The sequence below is a fragment of the Haliaeetus leucocephalus genome, unplaced genomic scaffold (assembly GCF_000737465.1).
Source record: "Haliaeetus leucocephalus isolate CR32 unplaced genomic scaffold, Haliaeetus_leucocephalus-4.0 Scaffold260, whole genome shotgun sequence".
Classification (NCBI taxonomy): Eukaryota; Metazoa; Chordata; class Aves; order Accipitriformes; family Accipitridae; genus Haliaeetus; species Haliaeetus leucocephalus.
This window is the reverse complement of record NW_010972696.1, coordinates 321,351-337,155: the sequence shown is the minus strand read 5'-3', so window position 1 is coordinate 337,155 and position 15,805 is coordinate 321,351. Positions and strand designations below refer to the sequence as shown.

The 15,805-nt window shown below is 56.5% G+C and overlaps 1 protein-coding gene across 1 annotated transcript; it reads left to right on the top strand.

The window, feature by feature from the left end:
- Positions 1 to 709: 709 nt before the first annotated feature.
- TYK2 (tyrosine kinase 2) lies at positions 710 to 15,383 on the top strand. The gene is made up of 25 exons (XM_010568850.1): positions 710 to 810; positions 2,095 to 2,164; positions 2,284 to 2,496; positions 3,426 to 3,549; positions 5,620 to 5,764; positions 6,092 to 6,255; positions 6,465 to 6,849; positions 7,091 to 7,285; positions 7,534 to 7,691; positions 7,793 to 7,916; positions 8,059 to 8,251; positions 8,350 to 8,456; positions 8,834 to 9,010; positions 9,129 to 9,216; positions 9,363 to 9,490; positions 10,094 to 10,229; positions 10,614 to 10,765; positions 10,853 to 11,003; positions 11,573 to 11,670; positions 13,091 to 13,283; positions 13,585 to 13,703; positions 13,810 to 13,982; positions 14,115 to 14,232; positions 14,316 to 14,426; positions 14,920 to 15,383. The coding sequence occupies exons 3-25, from the start codon at positions 2,310 to 2,312 to the stop codon at positions 15,052 to 15,054; spliced, it is 3,561 nt and encodes a 1,186-aa protein (XP_010567152.1). The 5' UTR covers positions 710 to 810; positions 2,095 to 2,164; positions 2,284 to 2,309; the 3' UTR covers positions 15,055 to 15,383.
- The last annotated feature ends 422 nt before the right edge of the window (positions 15,384 to 15,805 follow it).

Here is a 15,805-nt window from a genome sequence, read left to right as displayed (position 1 = left end):
TGTGTGGGGTGTAACGGGTCAGGATGTGTGGGGCTGGGGGATGCAGAGGGTCCGGGCGGGTGGGGCTGTGGGCTGTGAGGGGCTGGATATGGGGGGCTGAAGCGGGGGGACAGTCGCATGGTGTTAGGCCTTGGCTGCCTGTGGGAAGCGGCACTGGCACCAACCGGCAGCTGCCCGTGTTCCCCCGTCCCATGCCGCCGTGGGGCGGGTGGTCCCCACAGCCCTGGCGCTTCCGTCTTTCCCAGCCAGCGCTGGACTTTGCACCCCGTTTAGGCTGCCCCATGACCAAAGCCTGCCGCCGCTTTTAGCTCCTGGAGGGGGGAGCTCCCTGAGCCTCCCATGCCAGGCAGTGCTGGTGGCGAGGCGGTTTTCTGTCCTGCCGCCCCAGCAACATACAGAAAACATGTGTGTACACCACTCCCCGCTCAGAAACACGGGATCGGGGGGGGGGGGAACGGGCCAGAGGGCGCCATTAGCGGCATGGGGATGTGACCAGAGGCTTGAGGGGCTACAGCTTGGCTGTGTGGGGGAGGGGGGAACCCCCCTCTGAGAGCCTGAAGTGGGTCAAAATCCATCCCTGGTGGTGACCCGAGTCTGCCATAGCCGAACGCGTGCCGAATCTCAAGCAGAGAGTGGCAAAATCCTCATTGGCTGCATCTTTTGGGAGTGCAGCTGCACCGAGGTCGCAAAATGTGGCTCATAACTCACTTCCCTCTCCCCCCCCATCCCCAGGCCTGTGCTTGGAGCCTGAGACGCCCAGGTGGAAGAAACCGTGACTGCGGAGGCCAAAATCGGGGTGAAATCGGGAAGGTTTGTGCCCTGCATTGTCAGCATTTGCCCCCATTATGGCTAATAGCAAGGGGAAGGTTGGATCCTGCTGCGCGAGGAACCCTCAGGCTTCTCCAAGCAGGAGGGGCCGGGGCGTTTATTTTGTTTGCCAACCTGTTGCTTGGGGAAATCCATATTGCTTTGGATCCCATTTTTCAATCCCAATCCCCATTTCAGCCCTCTCACTGCGTCCACTGTCAGCAGCGAGTTCGGATGCCAAAAAAAAAAAAGTTGCCTTTTAAAGATTATTTATCGTTTTTTTGGGGGTGCTGAGCTCCTGCTGACCCGCTTCAGGGTGCTGTGACCAGTTCCGCCAGCTTCCCCTGGTTTTTAGAAATGAGGAAGCCAATGGAGCAGCCGCCTCTTTCGGATTCTGCTCTCCTCCTGAGGAGGGAATTGGGGGAAATCTGCCAAGGTTTGGCTTCGGGATCTTTCCGCGCCTGCAGGCGGAAGCTGAAGTAATGCTGTCACATGCTTTGCCTTGAGAGGATCTGGAGAGGCGCTTTCCTGAAGGGGGAAGACCCCCACCCTGGCACACAATTCCTGGAAAAAGGGGTTTCTTTTGGTACCTCTCATTTTTTTGTAACCCAGGCAAACGTTGCCCCGCACCCAAAACAGCAGCTTTTTGGGGCGAGACCTACTTGTTTCACCTCTCTGCTTGCTCCCCGGGGTGTGGGATGGAGGGAACCCTCATGACGGGGACGTGGGGAGCAGAGCACAATGCTCAAAAAGGCTTTTGACCCAGCCAAAGTGCCAGGGTTTGCTCTGCAGGTTGGTTTCCTTTGCCATATCACGGCATGGCGGCACGGGGCTGATCCTGTCCCTTAGCAGGAGAGGTACTTCTCTCCATGCTGTGTTTGGCATCGATATGGCACGGTGGAGCTCTTTGGACGGAGGGCGCAGCTTTGGCACAGCTCTCTTGCAGCCTTGGGTTCGTTAAAAAGGCGAAAAGCCCCACTCAGCTGCGCGGCGAGCTTGCTGCGAGCTCGCTAAGCCGAGAGAGCAAAGACACATGAGAGTCCTGGCCCTGAGTGAGAGTTCCTTGCGGTGTTTATTGCCGTTGGAGGAAGTCGAGCTGCGGCAGTGAGATCTGCTTGGCCTTTGTCAGCAAAAAAGGAGCTGGGGAATCGGTGCCGGATTTTGCCGGGAGAGATTGGGGAGAAGAACTGGGAGGGTGGGAGCGATGCCAGCGCTGTGGGGTGGGGAGACCCGGAGGGATCCGGCTTTCCCGGTCTCACCGACAGATCGCTTCCCCCCCCGTCCCAGGTGATAACAGCCACCCTTCCCGCACTGCCTTCGGAGCTCGGCACCGAGTTATGCTTCATCTGACAGCGAGGTGTGTAATCCCAGTGTTGGAGTGGAGGGCGCCCAGTTACCCGACTGGGAGAGACTGGTGATGGGGTGCTCTGCACTTTGCTAATGCTTGTTTTTATTTATTTCTCTGTTTCTTCCCAGCTGGGGCGTGTTCGGGGGCTGTCGCCATGTCTCTGTGCCAATGCACGGTGAAGCACAGCGAGTCGGATGCCGAAGGCTGTTGCTTCTTGGCGAGCAGTGGCTTGAAGGTTTGCCTGCACTGGAGTGGCGAAGAGGAGCAGGAGCGGTGCCAGACCTACGCCCAGGGCACACTCAGCGCCGAGGAGATCTGCATCGACCTCGCACGAAGGATCGGTGAGCACCGGGGAACTCCGTCTCTCATCTGAGACCACAATACCCAACCGGCTTGTGTCCCGGGGCTGAGAAATTTCCAGTTTCCCAATCTCTGGGTCCATCTAAGCTGCTTTATCTGAAAATCTGAGCTCTTGTGTTGTTTTTAAGCAGCAGCTTCCCAATAACTGGCCATTAGCAAACCCTTCTGTCATAATTTGGGCATCCTCGCTTGCTCCAGAGTTCCTGAGAAGCGGGGTGGCATGGCTCTACCCCAAGGCTCAGGCCAACGGGTCTGGGAGTTATTGGAGCGTGATGAGTTGAAGAGCAATTACTTCACCTCTGACTCATCAGCATCCCCGTTTAATGAGCACTCTGCCTCCCCTCGCCATGGATTTCTCCCGGCGGGCTGCAAAAATCGTGCAGGGCACCTGCGCTTGGGCTTTTCCTGGTCTGAGGGGCCATTTCACAGCCATGTTGGTTTGAATTAAGGGTAGCTGATGTCTCTTCTAACTTTTAGACAAAGGTTTTAGCTCTCCTAAGGTTTGACTGGCAAATCACTCAGTTCACCTTTTCCATGGGTTTTATTAACTTCCCTTCCCCTTGCTGCAGTCTAAGCAGCTCTGCACGGCGGTTTCTTTGGAATAAAAGCTGCTGAGGCTCCCCTGGCCAGCTGGCTTTCCCCGAGCGCGCCAGAAGGACGGCAGACGTGCCGCTCTCTTTTAAATGGCGTTTTTAAAGACTATCCTGCTTCTGACATTTGCGAGCAGGGACGAGGAGGATGTCTCGGTCCCTGGAGGTGGGGTGTCAGTAGTGTGGATGGGTTTGTGCTGCCAGAAGAAGCGAGCAGTTGGGAAGAAAGGGGTGAAGAAGGGGTTGGGGGTTTTTTTTCTATCGACTGTGAATTTTTGCAGGCTCGACAGCACCTCAGGGGAATCATGTTTTCTTCGCAGGCATCACGCCGCTGTGCTACAGCCTCTTCGCCCTCTATGACACCCAGAGCCGAGTCTGGCTCCCGCCCAACCACCTCTTCAAAATCAGCAAAGACACCAACCTCAACCTGCTTTTCCGCATGAGGTGAGGACAGTTCCCTCCCCTCCGTCCCCTGCTGCCGTGTTTTTTGGAGCCCTGCGGAGCTGCCAAGCTCCTCTTGCTTGCGGAGCAGAGACGTGCCAGGCTTTAATAGGGCTGCACTGGAAATAATGTTGCTTGCTTTTCTGCCCCCGGGTTACCTGTTTCCAGATTCGCCTGGAAAATGTTTGTGGAGGTTGGCACAGGGTTGGGGAACCAAGCAAACTCAGCAGGGCTGGTCTAAATCGTACTCGGAAGGATTAAATGAGGAACAGGACGTGTTTGGAGCCCCTGCCTCTCCTTCAGTGTGGAAAAATTCCTTTCCCAGTTCCTCATATTCCTCCGCCGTTTGCCCTCCGTCTCCCTGACTGGTTCAGCCTGTGCTTCCCCCTCTCAGTTCTGTCCCCGAGCGGGACAATGTCCCCTTTGAAGTGTTTTGAGACCAACAGCAAACACCCAAGGGCTCCTCAGAGCAAGCCCTGGGCTGTGGCATTGCCAGCTGGGTTCCCAGGAAGGCAAGAGCTGTTTTTTGTAGATGTCTTTGCAAGATACTCGGGTTCCCTGGAGATGACGGGGACGACGATCTTAGTGTTTCCTCCCAAAACATTGCCACTGGCGATTTTATTAGGAGAGCTTTTTCAGGCTAGTTTGGTTTTGGGGTTTTTGGGTTTGTTTTTTTTCATGGTGTCTGAGTCATAGCGAAGGTAAAAGCGAGGGAGAAACAGAAAACCTGGCTTGGAGATTTATTAGCCTATTTTATACGACTTGCAATACCTTCTTCTTCCTGGGGAACCGTGGCGTATTGGGCCAAGGCCTCTCTCCTCAGCCGTCCGTCGCGCCAAACACAATCGGTGCGGCAGAAAACAGTCTCTGAGGCACCAAGCCGGCTTCCGTGCCTGGCCGGGACATCGTTGCACGCGTAGCTGTACCGTGTTGTCCAAGGAAGGTTGAAATGGGAGCCACACTTCCCAGTGTGCAGGGAGGAAGGCTTTGAGTCCTCGTGGCCAGCACCTCCACATCCCTCGGCTCCACAGGAGGAGAGTGCCATGATCCGTAGCTCTCTGACCGCAGATAAGTTGCAGAGCTCTGACTTTTTGGGTCAGAAAGTCCTTTTCCTTCGGCTCTGGTTTCGATGCCACTTGGCTGGCACAGGCGCCTGCAGCGCGAGCGCCGAAATAACCCCGGCGTGTTAACCGCAGGCAGAGATGCGGCTTTGGGGGTTGAGCGGTGGGAACGGAAACTCACTCTGCCCGCAGAGCTCTCTTTGTGCTGATGTTTTTTTAGATGTGGCGTTTTGTGGGGGGGGCGCTCCTCGCCCCAGCTGCTCTCATTTTTTTGGGGCCCCTGGGCTGGCAGCATGAAAACTTGGCTGCGAAACAGCATTGTGGGGAGCACTGCTGCTAAAGAGGCGTTTGCGGGTCAGGATTGGTTGCAGCCAGAGTTAATTAGGGTCCCTTTCATGAAGCTCTGCTGATGGATTCGGATTCAGCGTGCTGTACGGCACAGCTGGTCATAAAATGTAGAGGAAAAAGCTTAAAGGAACCCATTTTGGTGGCAGGAAGAGGTTGCTTCCCCTTTGCCTCCCGGTGTCTGAATTGTTGCCTTGTGCTCAGGTCACATTTTTTGAAGACATGGCTGGTTCTCCTGTTGGCAGTGGGATTTCAAGAAGTTTGGCTCTTAAAAAAAACCCCAAACCTAAAACCCACCACTCTGAGCCTAGAGTGCAGCCCCTGGCTGTGCTGGGGTAGGACAGAGCTCTCGTCTGCTGGTCCTTTCCCCTGTCCCCTTGAGACAGTCGGTGAGAAAACCTCTGCAAAACCCTCTTTGGGACCTGGCTCCAGTCCCCCAGCAGCCTCTGGGGAAGGAGCAGGCAGCTGTGTTGGATGGAAGGAGCAGATTTATGGGTAAAATGAGCCTCAAGCAGGTCCAGGGCAGCCACTGGACCCAGGTTTAGCTTTAGAGGCAAAACCAGGGCGTCTTTTTCGGCCGCTTTCAGCTGCAAGAGAGCGTAGGGACAGACCACACGCCTCCCGTCCCCGCGGGCGAGCACCGCTCTCCTCTCCTTCTCCCCTCCAGGTACTACTTTCGGAATTGGCATGGGATGAACGACAAGGAACCAGCGGTTTATCGCAATGTGCCCCGACAGAGCGATTCCCCCGATGAGAAGCTGCAAGGAGGAGCCTTGCTCGACAAATCGTCCTTCGAGTATCTGTTTGAGCAGGTAACAAACCAGGCTGACGGGCTGGAGGCTCGGTCGCACCTGGAGTTGTGGAAACCTGGGTGATTTTCTTGATCCAGCTGGATTCAGCTCAGCCCTGTTGTCAAGATCTGTTTTTCCATCTGCAAGGGCTTTGTTTAGAGGACAAACACAGCTGTAGTTTTGCCCTCGGAAAGCTTTTGTCCTGCTTGAAGCCTCCCTGGGAGGCTGGGAGCCGAGCTGAGGGGGATCCCATTAAGCTTTAAAATAAAAAAAGACAAGAAAAAGCACTCTGGAAGTCAGTGCAGGGTTTCCCCCCCCGCCCTTTATTCAACTTTTTCTCTTTAATAGGGGAAATTTGAATTCATCAATGACGTCGCGTCTTTGAAAGACCTCCAGACTGAACAGGAGATCCAGAGGTTCAAGAACGAAAGCTTGGGCATGGCCGTGCTTCACCTCTCGCACATCGCCATCAAAAAAGGCATCTCCCTTGAGGAAGTGGCCAGAAAATACAGGTGATTGCTTGGCTTTGCAGCCTCGGGGCTGGGGACTTTCTGCTCTGGGATTGTTTGAAGGGTTTCTTCTGGTTTCTCACCCTCTTTCCTCTCTGTCCTCCTCACCAGGAGTGAGTCTGGGGCTGTTTTAGGTGATGGAGAGATCAGCTGTGTGCTTTGCTCTAGGCACCCGTGAGGTCTTGCTGACCGGTTGTTCCTTTCCTCCACAGCTTCAAGGACTGCATCCCACGTTCCTTCTACCGCCAGATCCAGCAGAACAACTACCTGACCAAATTCCGCATGAAAAACGTCTTCAAGAAGTTTGTGCAGCGTTTCCAGCGGCACACGGTCAGCACCGGCAAGCTGACAGTGCAGGACATCATGTACAAATACCTGGCTACCTTGGAGCACCTCGCACCTCGCTTTGGGAGTGAGCTCTTCCCTGTGCTCTCCTTGGAGACCTCCTCCGAGGGTGAAAAGGTGCAGCTGTACGTTAACGGGGGACATTCACAGCTGGAGCACGGGCAGGCGCTGCTCCCCAAGGACCGACCTGTCACCCACGAAGTCCTTGTCACCGGCACAACCGGGATCCAGTGGCGGCCCGTACCTGTAGAGGTAGGTTGGTGCTTGCATTCCCCGCTGCCAGGCGGGAAGAGCCATTTCCATCCAAGTCCCATCCCACGCTGGCTCCTTTTCCTTAGCTCGTGCTCCTGGGCTTTTCCTCAGGCTCTCCGGGCACCCCAAGTTCCTTTTTCAGCTTGTCCCAGTTTGGCTAGTAGCCACGGCGACCTCGTGGTGCCATTTCCCAGCAGCAGGAAGGGTTGGAACTGATGCCCTTCTGTCTCCGCCTCTGCAGAGCATCGAGAACTTCTCCCATCGTGGGTATTTTGGGAGGAAGAGCAGAAACAAAGAGCTGGAGCCCAAGGGGCCGACTCAGCCAGCAGAGCGGAGCGAGCCAAAATGGGTCCATTTCTGTGATTTCCGGGAGATCACACACATTGTCGTCAAGGACTGTAGGGTCAGCATCAACCGGCAGGACAACAAGTGCCTGGTGAGTGGGACTTGTTCTCTCCCAGCTGCCCGCGCTGACTGTCTCGACGTACGTGGGAGCCCGTAGTTGCGCTTCAGAGACTGGGAGGAGGCAGTGCTGGAAAGAACAAGGATCTTTTCCAGGGTTAATGCCAACAAGCAAGAGTTTTACGCTCTCCTCCTTGGGCTGGCAGAGGGATAGGTGGATTTTGGGCTGCTCACGCTCTAGCTCGGTGGCTTCTCACGCTCAGTTCCCCTCCCTTTTCCCAGGAAGTGGTTCTCCCATCCCCTGAGAGCGCGCTTTCCTTGGTTTCACTGGTGGATGGTTATTTCCGACTCACGGCTGACTCCAGCCACTACCTGTGTCACGAAGTGGCACCGCCGCGACTCGTGATGAGCATCTTGAATGGCATCCATGGGCCCATGCAGTAAGTGGCTTCTTCCTGACGGGGGGCCTGGGGATATCAAGGAGGATGTGCCGTGTCCTTGGGGCTTATCCGAAGCTGTTCCCCTTTCTCCTTGCTGCCAGGGAGGAGTTTGTTTTTGCCAAGCTACGACGGGAGGAGCAGGAAGAAGGGCTCTACATCATCCGCTGGAGTGTCCTTGACTTCAACAGGATGATTCTCTCCGTGGTGAAAAGGGGCCACCAGCAGGTAAGATGCAATTCCCAGTGCAGCATTCCTGGGAACGGCGAGGTCTGGGCGGTGCTCGTCTTGTTAGGAACGAGCTGGGCTGCGCCTGGTCTGAGCTGCCAGCTTTCTGGGTGACGCTTTCTGTCCTGACTGTCTTTCCTAGGCTCCTGGGGTGCAGGGAGCCCTCAAGTACAGGCAATTCCGGATCCAAAAAAAAGGAAACTCCTTTGTGCTGGAAGGGTGGGACCGGGAGTTTTCCACTTTGCGGGAGCTCTTGGATGTACTCAAGGGCTGCACGCTCAAATCTGGCGATGAAAGCTTCACGGTGAAGAGATGCTGTCCACCCAAACCAGGAGGTATGAGGATGGATGATCTTCCCTCCGTTGGACTCGAGGAACAAGGGCGTCCGGTAGTTTCAGGGGCTTTAGCATATGTCTGTTCCCTCCTCTTGCAGAGATTTCGGACCTGCTGATCATGCGGAAGGTGAAGGATAGCACGAAGCAGATCCTTAACCTGACCCAGCTCAGCTTCCACCAGATCCGCAAGAACGAGATCACTCAGGTTGTGCGCTCTGCCCGCCTGGGCAGCGGGGTTTATGGGGGGCTGCGGGTAAATACGTTGGCCGGAGGAAGCTGCTCCCCTGATCAGGGGGATGCTGCCCCTGGTGCAAAGAGGAGAGAGAAGTGGAGCAGTTTGGTTTGGCGCTTTATTCCTTCCCTCTTCAATGAGAGGGGGAAGAGAGCTGTTCAGAGGCAGCATGGTTCAGGCAGGAGGCAATTTCTTACCTGCCATCCACAGCGGTGTGCAGAGGTGACACAGAGGGAAGTGGGGAGAGTCAGCTCGCACTGAAAATCGCACTTGGGGCTGAAAATCCCCCCCCTCCCCATGCACAGTGCCTAGAGGTCTGACACCCATGCGCCTTCTCTGTCTGCCTGCAGCGAGCCCACCTGGGGCAGGGCACCCGCACAAACATCTACGATGGGGTGCTCAACGTCTGCGGGACCACCGGGGCTGACGACGAAGCTGAGTATTTCTCCACCGAGCAGAATAACAACAGCCGGGAGATGCACGTGGTCCTCAAAGTCCTGGATCCCAGCCACAGAGACATTGCCCTGGTGAGCCCCCACCCGGGCTGGGGAAGGGGAGCTGGGACAGGGGGGAAAATGGCTCCAAGCCACTCTCGAGATGCTCCGAGAGACCCGCTGCCTTCATGACACTCTCCTCTCCCCGCAGGCGTTTTTTGAGACAGCCAGCCTGATGAGCCAAGTGTCGCACGTCCACTTGGCTTTCGTGCACGGAGTCTGCGTGCGAGGTTCCGAGAGTAAGCATGCGGCTCTCCCCCAACCCTTTGCCGCAGCCGGCCTCACCTTGTGCTGGTGCCTTTCCCTTGGCCGCTGCCAGCCGGGCCTATCGGCTCCTGTGCCGTGCCAAGGGCTGGGCTGAGGAAAATATTGTTGTCTTTTGCAGATATCATGGTGGAGGAGTTTGTGGAACATGGACCTCTGGATGTGCTGCTGCGGAAAGAGAAAGGCCGGGTCACCGTGGGCTGGAAAATCACCGTGGCCAAGCAGTTGGCTAGTGCCTTGAGCTACCTGGTAATGGGGCTGGGAGCTGGGGTTTTTCCGGCAGGGAACTGTGCCGGAGATCACTTCCAAGCACCTTTTGCTCCAGCTGCGCCCCTGGGTCTTGCCGGCAGCGTGGCAGGGAGGATCTGCCACGCTTTCCCCTGCCCTCCAAGCAGATAAACAGATTTTTAGCATTAACGTGCCCTGCCTGCACCTTACAAAACCTGTCCTCACTCTCTCTTTCCTGGAGGTGAGCAGCTGAGGTAGCGCACGTGAACTTCAAATGCTGAATCCCGGTTCTTGTGGCTTCATTTTGGGGCCGTGCGAGCCGAGAAGAGCCGCCGATGAGGACGCTGCCTTCTCTGCTCGCTGGGCTTCTGGCCAGCAGCTTGGGAAAGCTCACTAGCTGCTTGTGAGGGCATGCATGCCAGCGCTGGGTAATCCTCGCGTTCCTTTTATTCTCCCCCCCGGGTTTAGCTTTGTGCAAAGGGATAATGAGACAGGGAGGTGACCCAGGTAATTAGAGCCAGGAGCCCTGCCTTTTTATTTTCTTGTGTCATCCATAGACTTGACCTTGTTCTGAGGCATCGGTGGGAGTTTCTCACAAGATTCCGTATCCCCTTGTTTTCACAGGAGGACAAAAACCTGGTGCATGGCAACGTGTGTGCAAAAAACATCCTGCTAGCCAGGAAGGGGCTGGAAGATGGATCCGTGCCTTTCGTGAAGCTCAGCGACCCCGGAGTCAGCTTCACGGTGCTCTCTCGAGAAGGTATACACTCATCCCGTGCTCGAACTGAGCGGGGCTGGACCTGTGCTCATTCTGAACCAAAAATCCAGGTGCTTTTTTTCCCCTCCTGCAGCCCAGGTAGCTAATAGTGTGGATTGCACCAGAGCTGTTTTGACAAGGTCTTGCCTGCCTGTCAGACCTTAATTTTTGCGATATATGGCATTTTGAATGTGTGGACGTGCAAATTCTGTGATGGTGGCCGGTTTTGGCCTCAAAGCTGCTGTTGGAAACAATCCCATTGCAGCTCCTTGATGGCTGGGATCCTGCAGGGAGCTTTTCCCGCCCCCCCACCCCCCCCACCTTGTTTATGGGGTCTTTTCAGCTGTATCCTCAGCAACGCCTCACTTTGCCTTCCCTCTCCCAAAGAGCGCGTGGACCGGATCCCCTGGATCGCCCCGGAATGCGTCTGGGATGTGGGAAACCTCAGCACTGCAGCTGACAAATGGAGCTTTGGCACCACGTTGCTGGAAATCTGCTTCGACGCCGATGTCCCACTCAAGGAGCGCACTCCTTCGGAGGTGACTTGCTTTCTCCTCTCTCTCCATCCCCCATTCCAGGATGGATCTGGCCCCATTTGAGACCTGTTTTTCTTTCTTCTCTCTTAGAAAGAACGTTTCTATGAGAAGAGACATCGCCTGCCCGAGCCGTCCTGCAAGGAGCTGGCCACCCTCATCTGTCAGTGCCTGAACTACACCCCCGTCGAGCGGCCGTCCTTCCGGACCATCCTGCGGGATCTCACCCAGCTCCAGCCGCACAGTGAGGCTCCACAGCCGGGGACATGCTGGTTTCTCAGGGGTGTGGGGTTGGGGGGTGGTGTTTATGGCCCCATTGTTCCCTCCGCACCCTGAATCGTCAGGGCCTTGGCAGTGGCGGGGCGGGGGTGGCTGCGGACACTCTTTTGTGAGGGGGGGAAAGGGGAAAAAAAGGGCAAAAAAGAAAGGAAAAGGTTAAAAAGGGGCAAAAAAGTTAAAATGTTTAAAAGAAGGTTGAAAAAGGAAAAAAGGGGGGGGGAAGGGGAAAAGGCAGTGATAGGCAAAAAGGGAAAAAAAGGAAAAAGGAAGTGCCAAAAAAGGCAAAAAAAAAGGCAAAAGGGGAGGTAAAAAAGGGAAAAGGCAAAAGAAAAGGCCAAAAAAGGCAAAGAGGGAAACAGAAAGAAGTAAAAAAAGGGAAAAAAAAAAGAAAAAAAAAGGAAAAAGAGGGGAAAAAGGTAAAAAAGGGAAAAGAAAAGGCACTCTTCGGGGCGCAGGGGTTGAGAGAGAAAACGTGCAAAGCATCTCTGCGGCAGGGTGACCTCTGCTCTCCCCTCAACGCCCTTTCGTTTCCAGACCTGGTAGACGTCACCTCGGTGAACCCCGACTTCCCGGTGTCGGACCCCACCGTCTTTCAGAAGCGTTACCTGAAAAAGATTCGGGAGCTGGGGGAGGTAAGTGGCATCTCGACACCCATCACCCCCCTCTGTAATTCTGCTCCCAGCTCTGGGGCGCTCAGCAGAGGAAAGAGAGGGACCTGTGGGAGCGGGTCTGGAGGAGCCCACAGAGCTGATCCGAGGGCTGGAAGAGTTGGGGGTGTTCAGCCCGGAGGGGAGACAGCTCCAGGAAGACCTTCTTGTGCCTCGCGGCGCTGCCCAGAAAGATGGGGACAGACTCTTTCGGCAGGCTGGCAGTGCTGGGACAAGGGGGAAGGGGTTTCGGCTAAAAGAGGGGCGATTCGGCCTGGCTCTAGGGAAGAAATTCTTCCCGCCGAGGGGGGTGAGGCCCTGGCAGAGGCTGCCCAGGGAGGGGGTCGATGCCCCGTCCGTCCCTGGGACCCTTTGGGGCAGGGCTGGCCGGGGCTCTGAGCACCCTGGTCTCGGTGAAGACGGCCCCGCTTGTGGCAGGGGGGGTTGGACGGGCTGAGCTCCAAGCGTCCCTTCCCACCCAAACCGTCCCAGGATTCCACGATCTCCTGCCCCAGCTCTAAGGGCTCTGCAGGGTCTGAGGTGGGATTGCGCATCCAAAGAAGAGCAACGAAGCTGGTGAAGGGTCTGGAGGACAAGAGAAGGGGCTGAGGGAACCGGGGTGCTTTAGCCTGGAGAAAAGGAGGCCAAGGGGAGACCTCCTCGCTCTCTACAGCTACCTGAAAGGAGGTTGTGGCGAGGTGGGGGTCGGGCTCTTCTCCCAAGCGACAGGACGAGAGGAAACGGCCTCAAGTTGCATCCGGGGAGGTTTAGATGCGATATTGGGAACAATTCCTTCACCCAAAGGGTTGTTGAGCACTGGAACAGGCTGCCCAGGGAAGGGGTTGAGTCACCATCCCCAGAGGGATTTAAAAGACGTGTAGACATGGCGCCTGGGGACACGGTTAGTGGTGGAGTTGGCAGTGCCAGGTTAATGATGGCACTCGGTCATCTTAAGGGTCTTTTCCAACCTAAACGATTCTATGATTCTAAATCCCCGAAGGAACTGATACGATATATCCCCAACGGACCACGGAGCTGATAACGATACTGAGGGCAACTTAAGACCTTTTGGGTGGGTCGGGGAGCACGGAGGGGCTCGGAGCTGGTCAGGAGGACGTTTCCCTTGTAGCAGGTTATCATGGTGCCTTGCGCTGCTGCGTGATTCATACGCTCCGGTCGCCTCTGGGTGAACCAGCCTCTTTCCGGCCTGATTTCCAAAGAATCTGCATTTGGACGAGGGTCAAAAGTGTTTATATTTTAAATCTGTTTTCACTGAGGACTTCCCCTCTGTCCGAGAAGTTTATTGACCCCTATGGAGGGCTTCCAAAGAGGCTGTTCTTGGTGTGGGGAAGCCGGGAAAGCTTCTCCTGGCAGGATCTCAAATTCTGTGCTTGCTCCTTGCCAGGGTCACTTTGGCAAGGTGAGCCTGTATTGCTATGACCCCACGAACGACGGGACGGGGGAAATGGTGGCCGTCAAATCACTCAAATCTGGCTGCAGCCAGCAGCTGCTGACCAGTTGGAAGAGGGAAATCGAGATCCTCAAGACGCTTTATCATGAAAACATTGTCAAGTACAAGGGTTGCTGCAGTGAGCAGGGTAAGGTGACTGGGGGGATGCGTGGTGACTTCGGTGGCAGCCGCGGGGCGGTTGCTGTCTCTCTCCCCGTCCGAGTTTTTTCCCTCGGCATCATAGTTGAATGCCAACGGCAGAGCCCAAGCTTGCGTTGTCCAACCCCCGGTGCCGGCGCAGAGACGCTCAAAACCCAATTCCTCAAGTTTTTTGGTGGCTGGTAGTGGGGGGGGGGATCCCCTTCCTGGCAGAGGGCTGGGATTTGGGATGTCTCTGGGTTGTTCCTCTCTCCCCACGAGGTTCACACACTGCCTTCCGCCTCCTCCAGGAGAGAAGATCGTGCAGCTGATCATGGAGTACGTGCCCCTCGGCAGCCTGCGCGACTACTTGCCCAAGCACAACGTCAGCCTGGCCCACATCCTGCTCTTCGCCCAGCAGATCTGTGAGGTAAAGCCTAAACCTTCCTGGCTTCTCCTGGGGGCTCCTCTGCTTCCCCAAATGGCTCTGACCTCCCTAAAATGTCTCTGACCCCCCTCTTTTCCCCCTTCTCCAGGGCATGGCCTATCTGCACTCCCTCCACTACATCCACAGGGACCTTGCTGCTCGCAACGTGCTGCTGGAGAATGAAAATGTGGTGAAAATCGGGGATTTTGGTTTAGCCAAAGCCATCCCCGAGGGCCATGAGTATTACCGTGTCTGCGAGGATGGGGACAGCCCCGTCTTTTGGTGAGCACAGCTCCCCTCACCGTGGGGGGGTGGTGGTTTGGGGCGAGCGGAGGATGGCGTTGGGATTGGGTACGGTGAGCAGAGGCACGTGCCGAGCTGTGCCGGCGCTCACCGGTGGCCTTGACCGCGCAGGTACGCCGTGGAGTGCCTCAAGGAGTGTAAGTTTTACTACGCGTCCGACGTCTGGTCCTTCGGGGTGACTCTCTATGAGCTCCTGACCCGCTGCGACTCCAGCCAGAGCCCTCCCGTGGTGAGTCCCACGATGCCGGCTTTACTGCAGCGGCGCTTGCCAAGCCAGCGGTTGAGGTTGACTTTTTCCCTCTTTCCCCAAAGAAATTCATCGAGATGATCGGGGCGACGCAGGGGCAGATGACAGTGCTGCGGCTGATTGAGCTGCTGGACAGGGGGAAGAGGCTGCCAAGTCCCAAGGACTGTCCTTGCGAGGTGAGGATCTGCATCCCGCTGGCTGTCTGTCTGTCCGTCCATGCACTCCGCTGGGCTGCGACGGCCCCTGGGAGAGGGGGAAAATGGGGAAGGGAAGGGGAAAAAGTAGGGAGGGAGAAAGTGGGGGAGGGAAGGGGAAAATGGGGAAGGAGGAAAATGAGGAAGGGGAGAAGATGGGGAAGGGGAAGGAGGAAAAAGGTGGGGAAGGGGAAAAGATTGGGGAAGGAGGAAAACAGGGGAGGGGAAAAAGTGGGGAAGGAGGAAAATAGGGAAGGAGGAAAATGGGGAAGGAGGAAAAATGGGTAAGGGGGAAAGATGGGAAAGCCTTCCTACTGCTGCGGGGGAGAGGAGGGACAGGTGAAGTCAGGGGTCCGAATGCCATGGGCAGAATTCCAGAAGTGAGGAGCCCCCTCTTCTTATTCCCCATGAAATCCCGGTGGCCGTGCTGCTTCTGGACATTTCTCTGTCTCCCTTCCCTCGCTCCCCTCCCCAGATTTACCGGCTGATGAAGAACTGCTGGGAAGCAGAGGCTTCCTTCCGCCCAGCCTTCCACAACCTCGTCCCCATCCTCAAGAACTTCCACGAGAAATACCGGGCTCAGGCTCCCTCCGTCTTCAGCCTCTGCTGAGCCAGATTGCTGCCAGGATTGGGGTGGGGGGACATCCCCAAAACGCCATGACCAGATGCCAACACTGCTTTCTGGTTTTCCCGACGGCTTTTTGGCACGGGATGAGGAAACGTCGGGCTGTCACGGTGAGCGTCTGGCAGAGCAGCACCTGGGGTAGGGGGGAACCCCCCCTTCTCCGTGGGACACCCCCCAGCCATGCCGTGTCCATCCCGCTCCAGATCCCCGGCCATCCTGTGCCTGTCCTTACTGCGCGGCACAGCACGCTGCGGCATGCTTCTCCCGCCGAACACTGTGAATGAGACTGTGGGGAAGGCAGCGGGGGGGGGCAGATTTACCGCCTTACACACCCCCCCCCCTTCCTCGGGGAGCTGCCGAAACCCTGCTGGGGGGGCACCTTTGGGGAGCGTGGGGTGCTGGATCTCCTTCCTGCTGCCGTTTGGGGTGCCCCCCCTGCCAAAGGACGGGGGTTCAGCAAAAGAGTTTGGCACTTTATTGGGGTTTGGGGTCTCTGCTGCATTTCTGCCCCCCCTGCCCTGAGTGGGAGTTGGGGGGGGGAGGTCCCACCTCACCCTGTTCCCCCCCCTCACCTTGCCCCGGCTCTCACCCCAGGACTGTTTTTGGGGTGCTGGAGGAGGGGGGGGCTGGAGGAAGAAGGGGCTGGGTGCCCCCCTAAACTGTCTGCAGCAGGGGGGGGCTGTTTCCCCCCCTCTTCCCTGTTATTTATTGCCTGCTGTCTGACCCCCCCAGGGAG

Excerpts from the sequence above, each read along its gene's own strand:
- TYK2 (XM_010568850.1), top strand. The coding sequence starts at position 2,310 with ATGTCTCTGTGCCAATGCACGGTGAAGCACAGCGAGTCGGATGCCGAA. Across the intron at positions 8,252-8,349 it reads CTGTCCACCCAAACCAGGAG|AGATTTCGGACCTGCTGATC; the intron begins GTATGAGGATGG and ends CTCCTCTTGCAG. Across the intron at positions 13,284-13,584 it reads GGGTTGCTGCAGTGAGCAGG|GAGAGAAGATCGTGCAGCTG; the intron begins GTAAGGTGACTG and ends CGCCTCCTCCAG.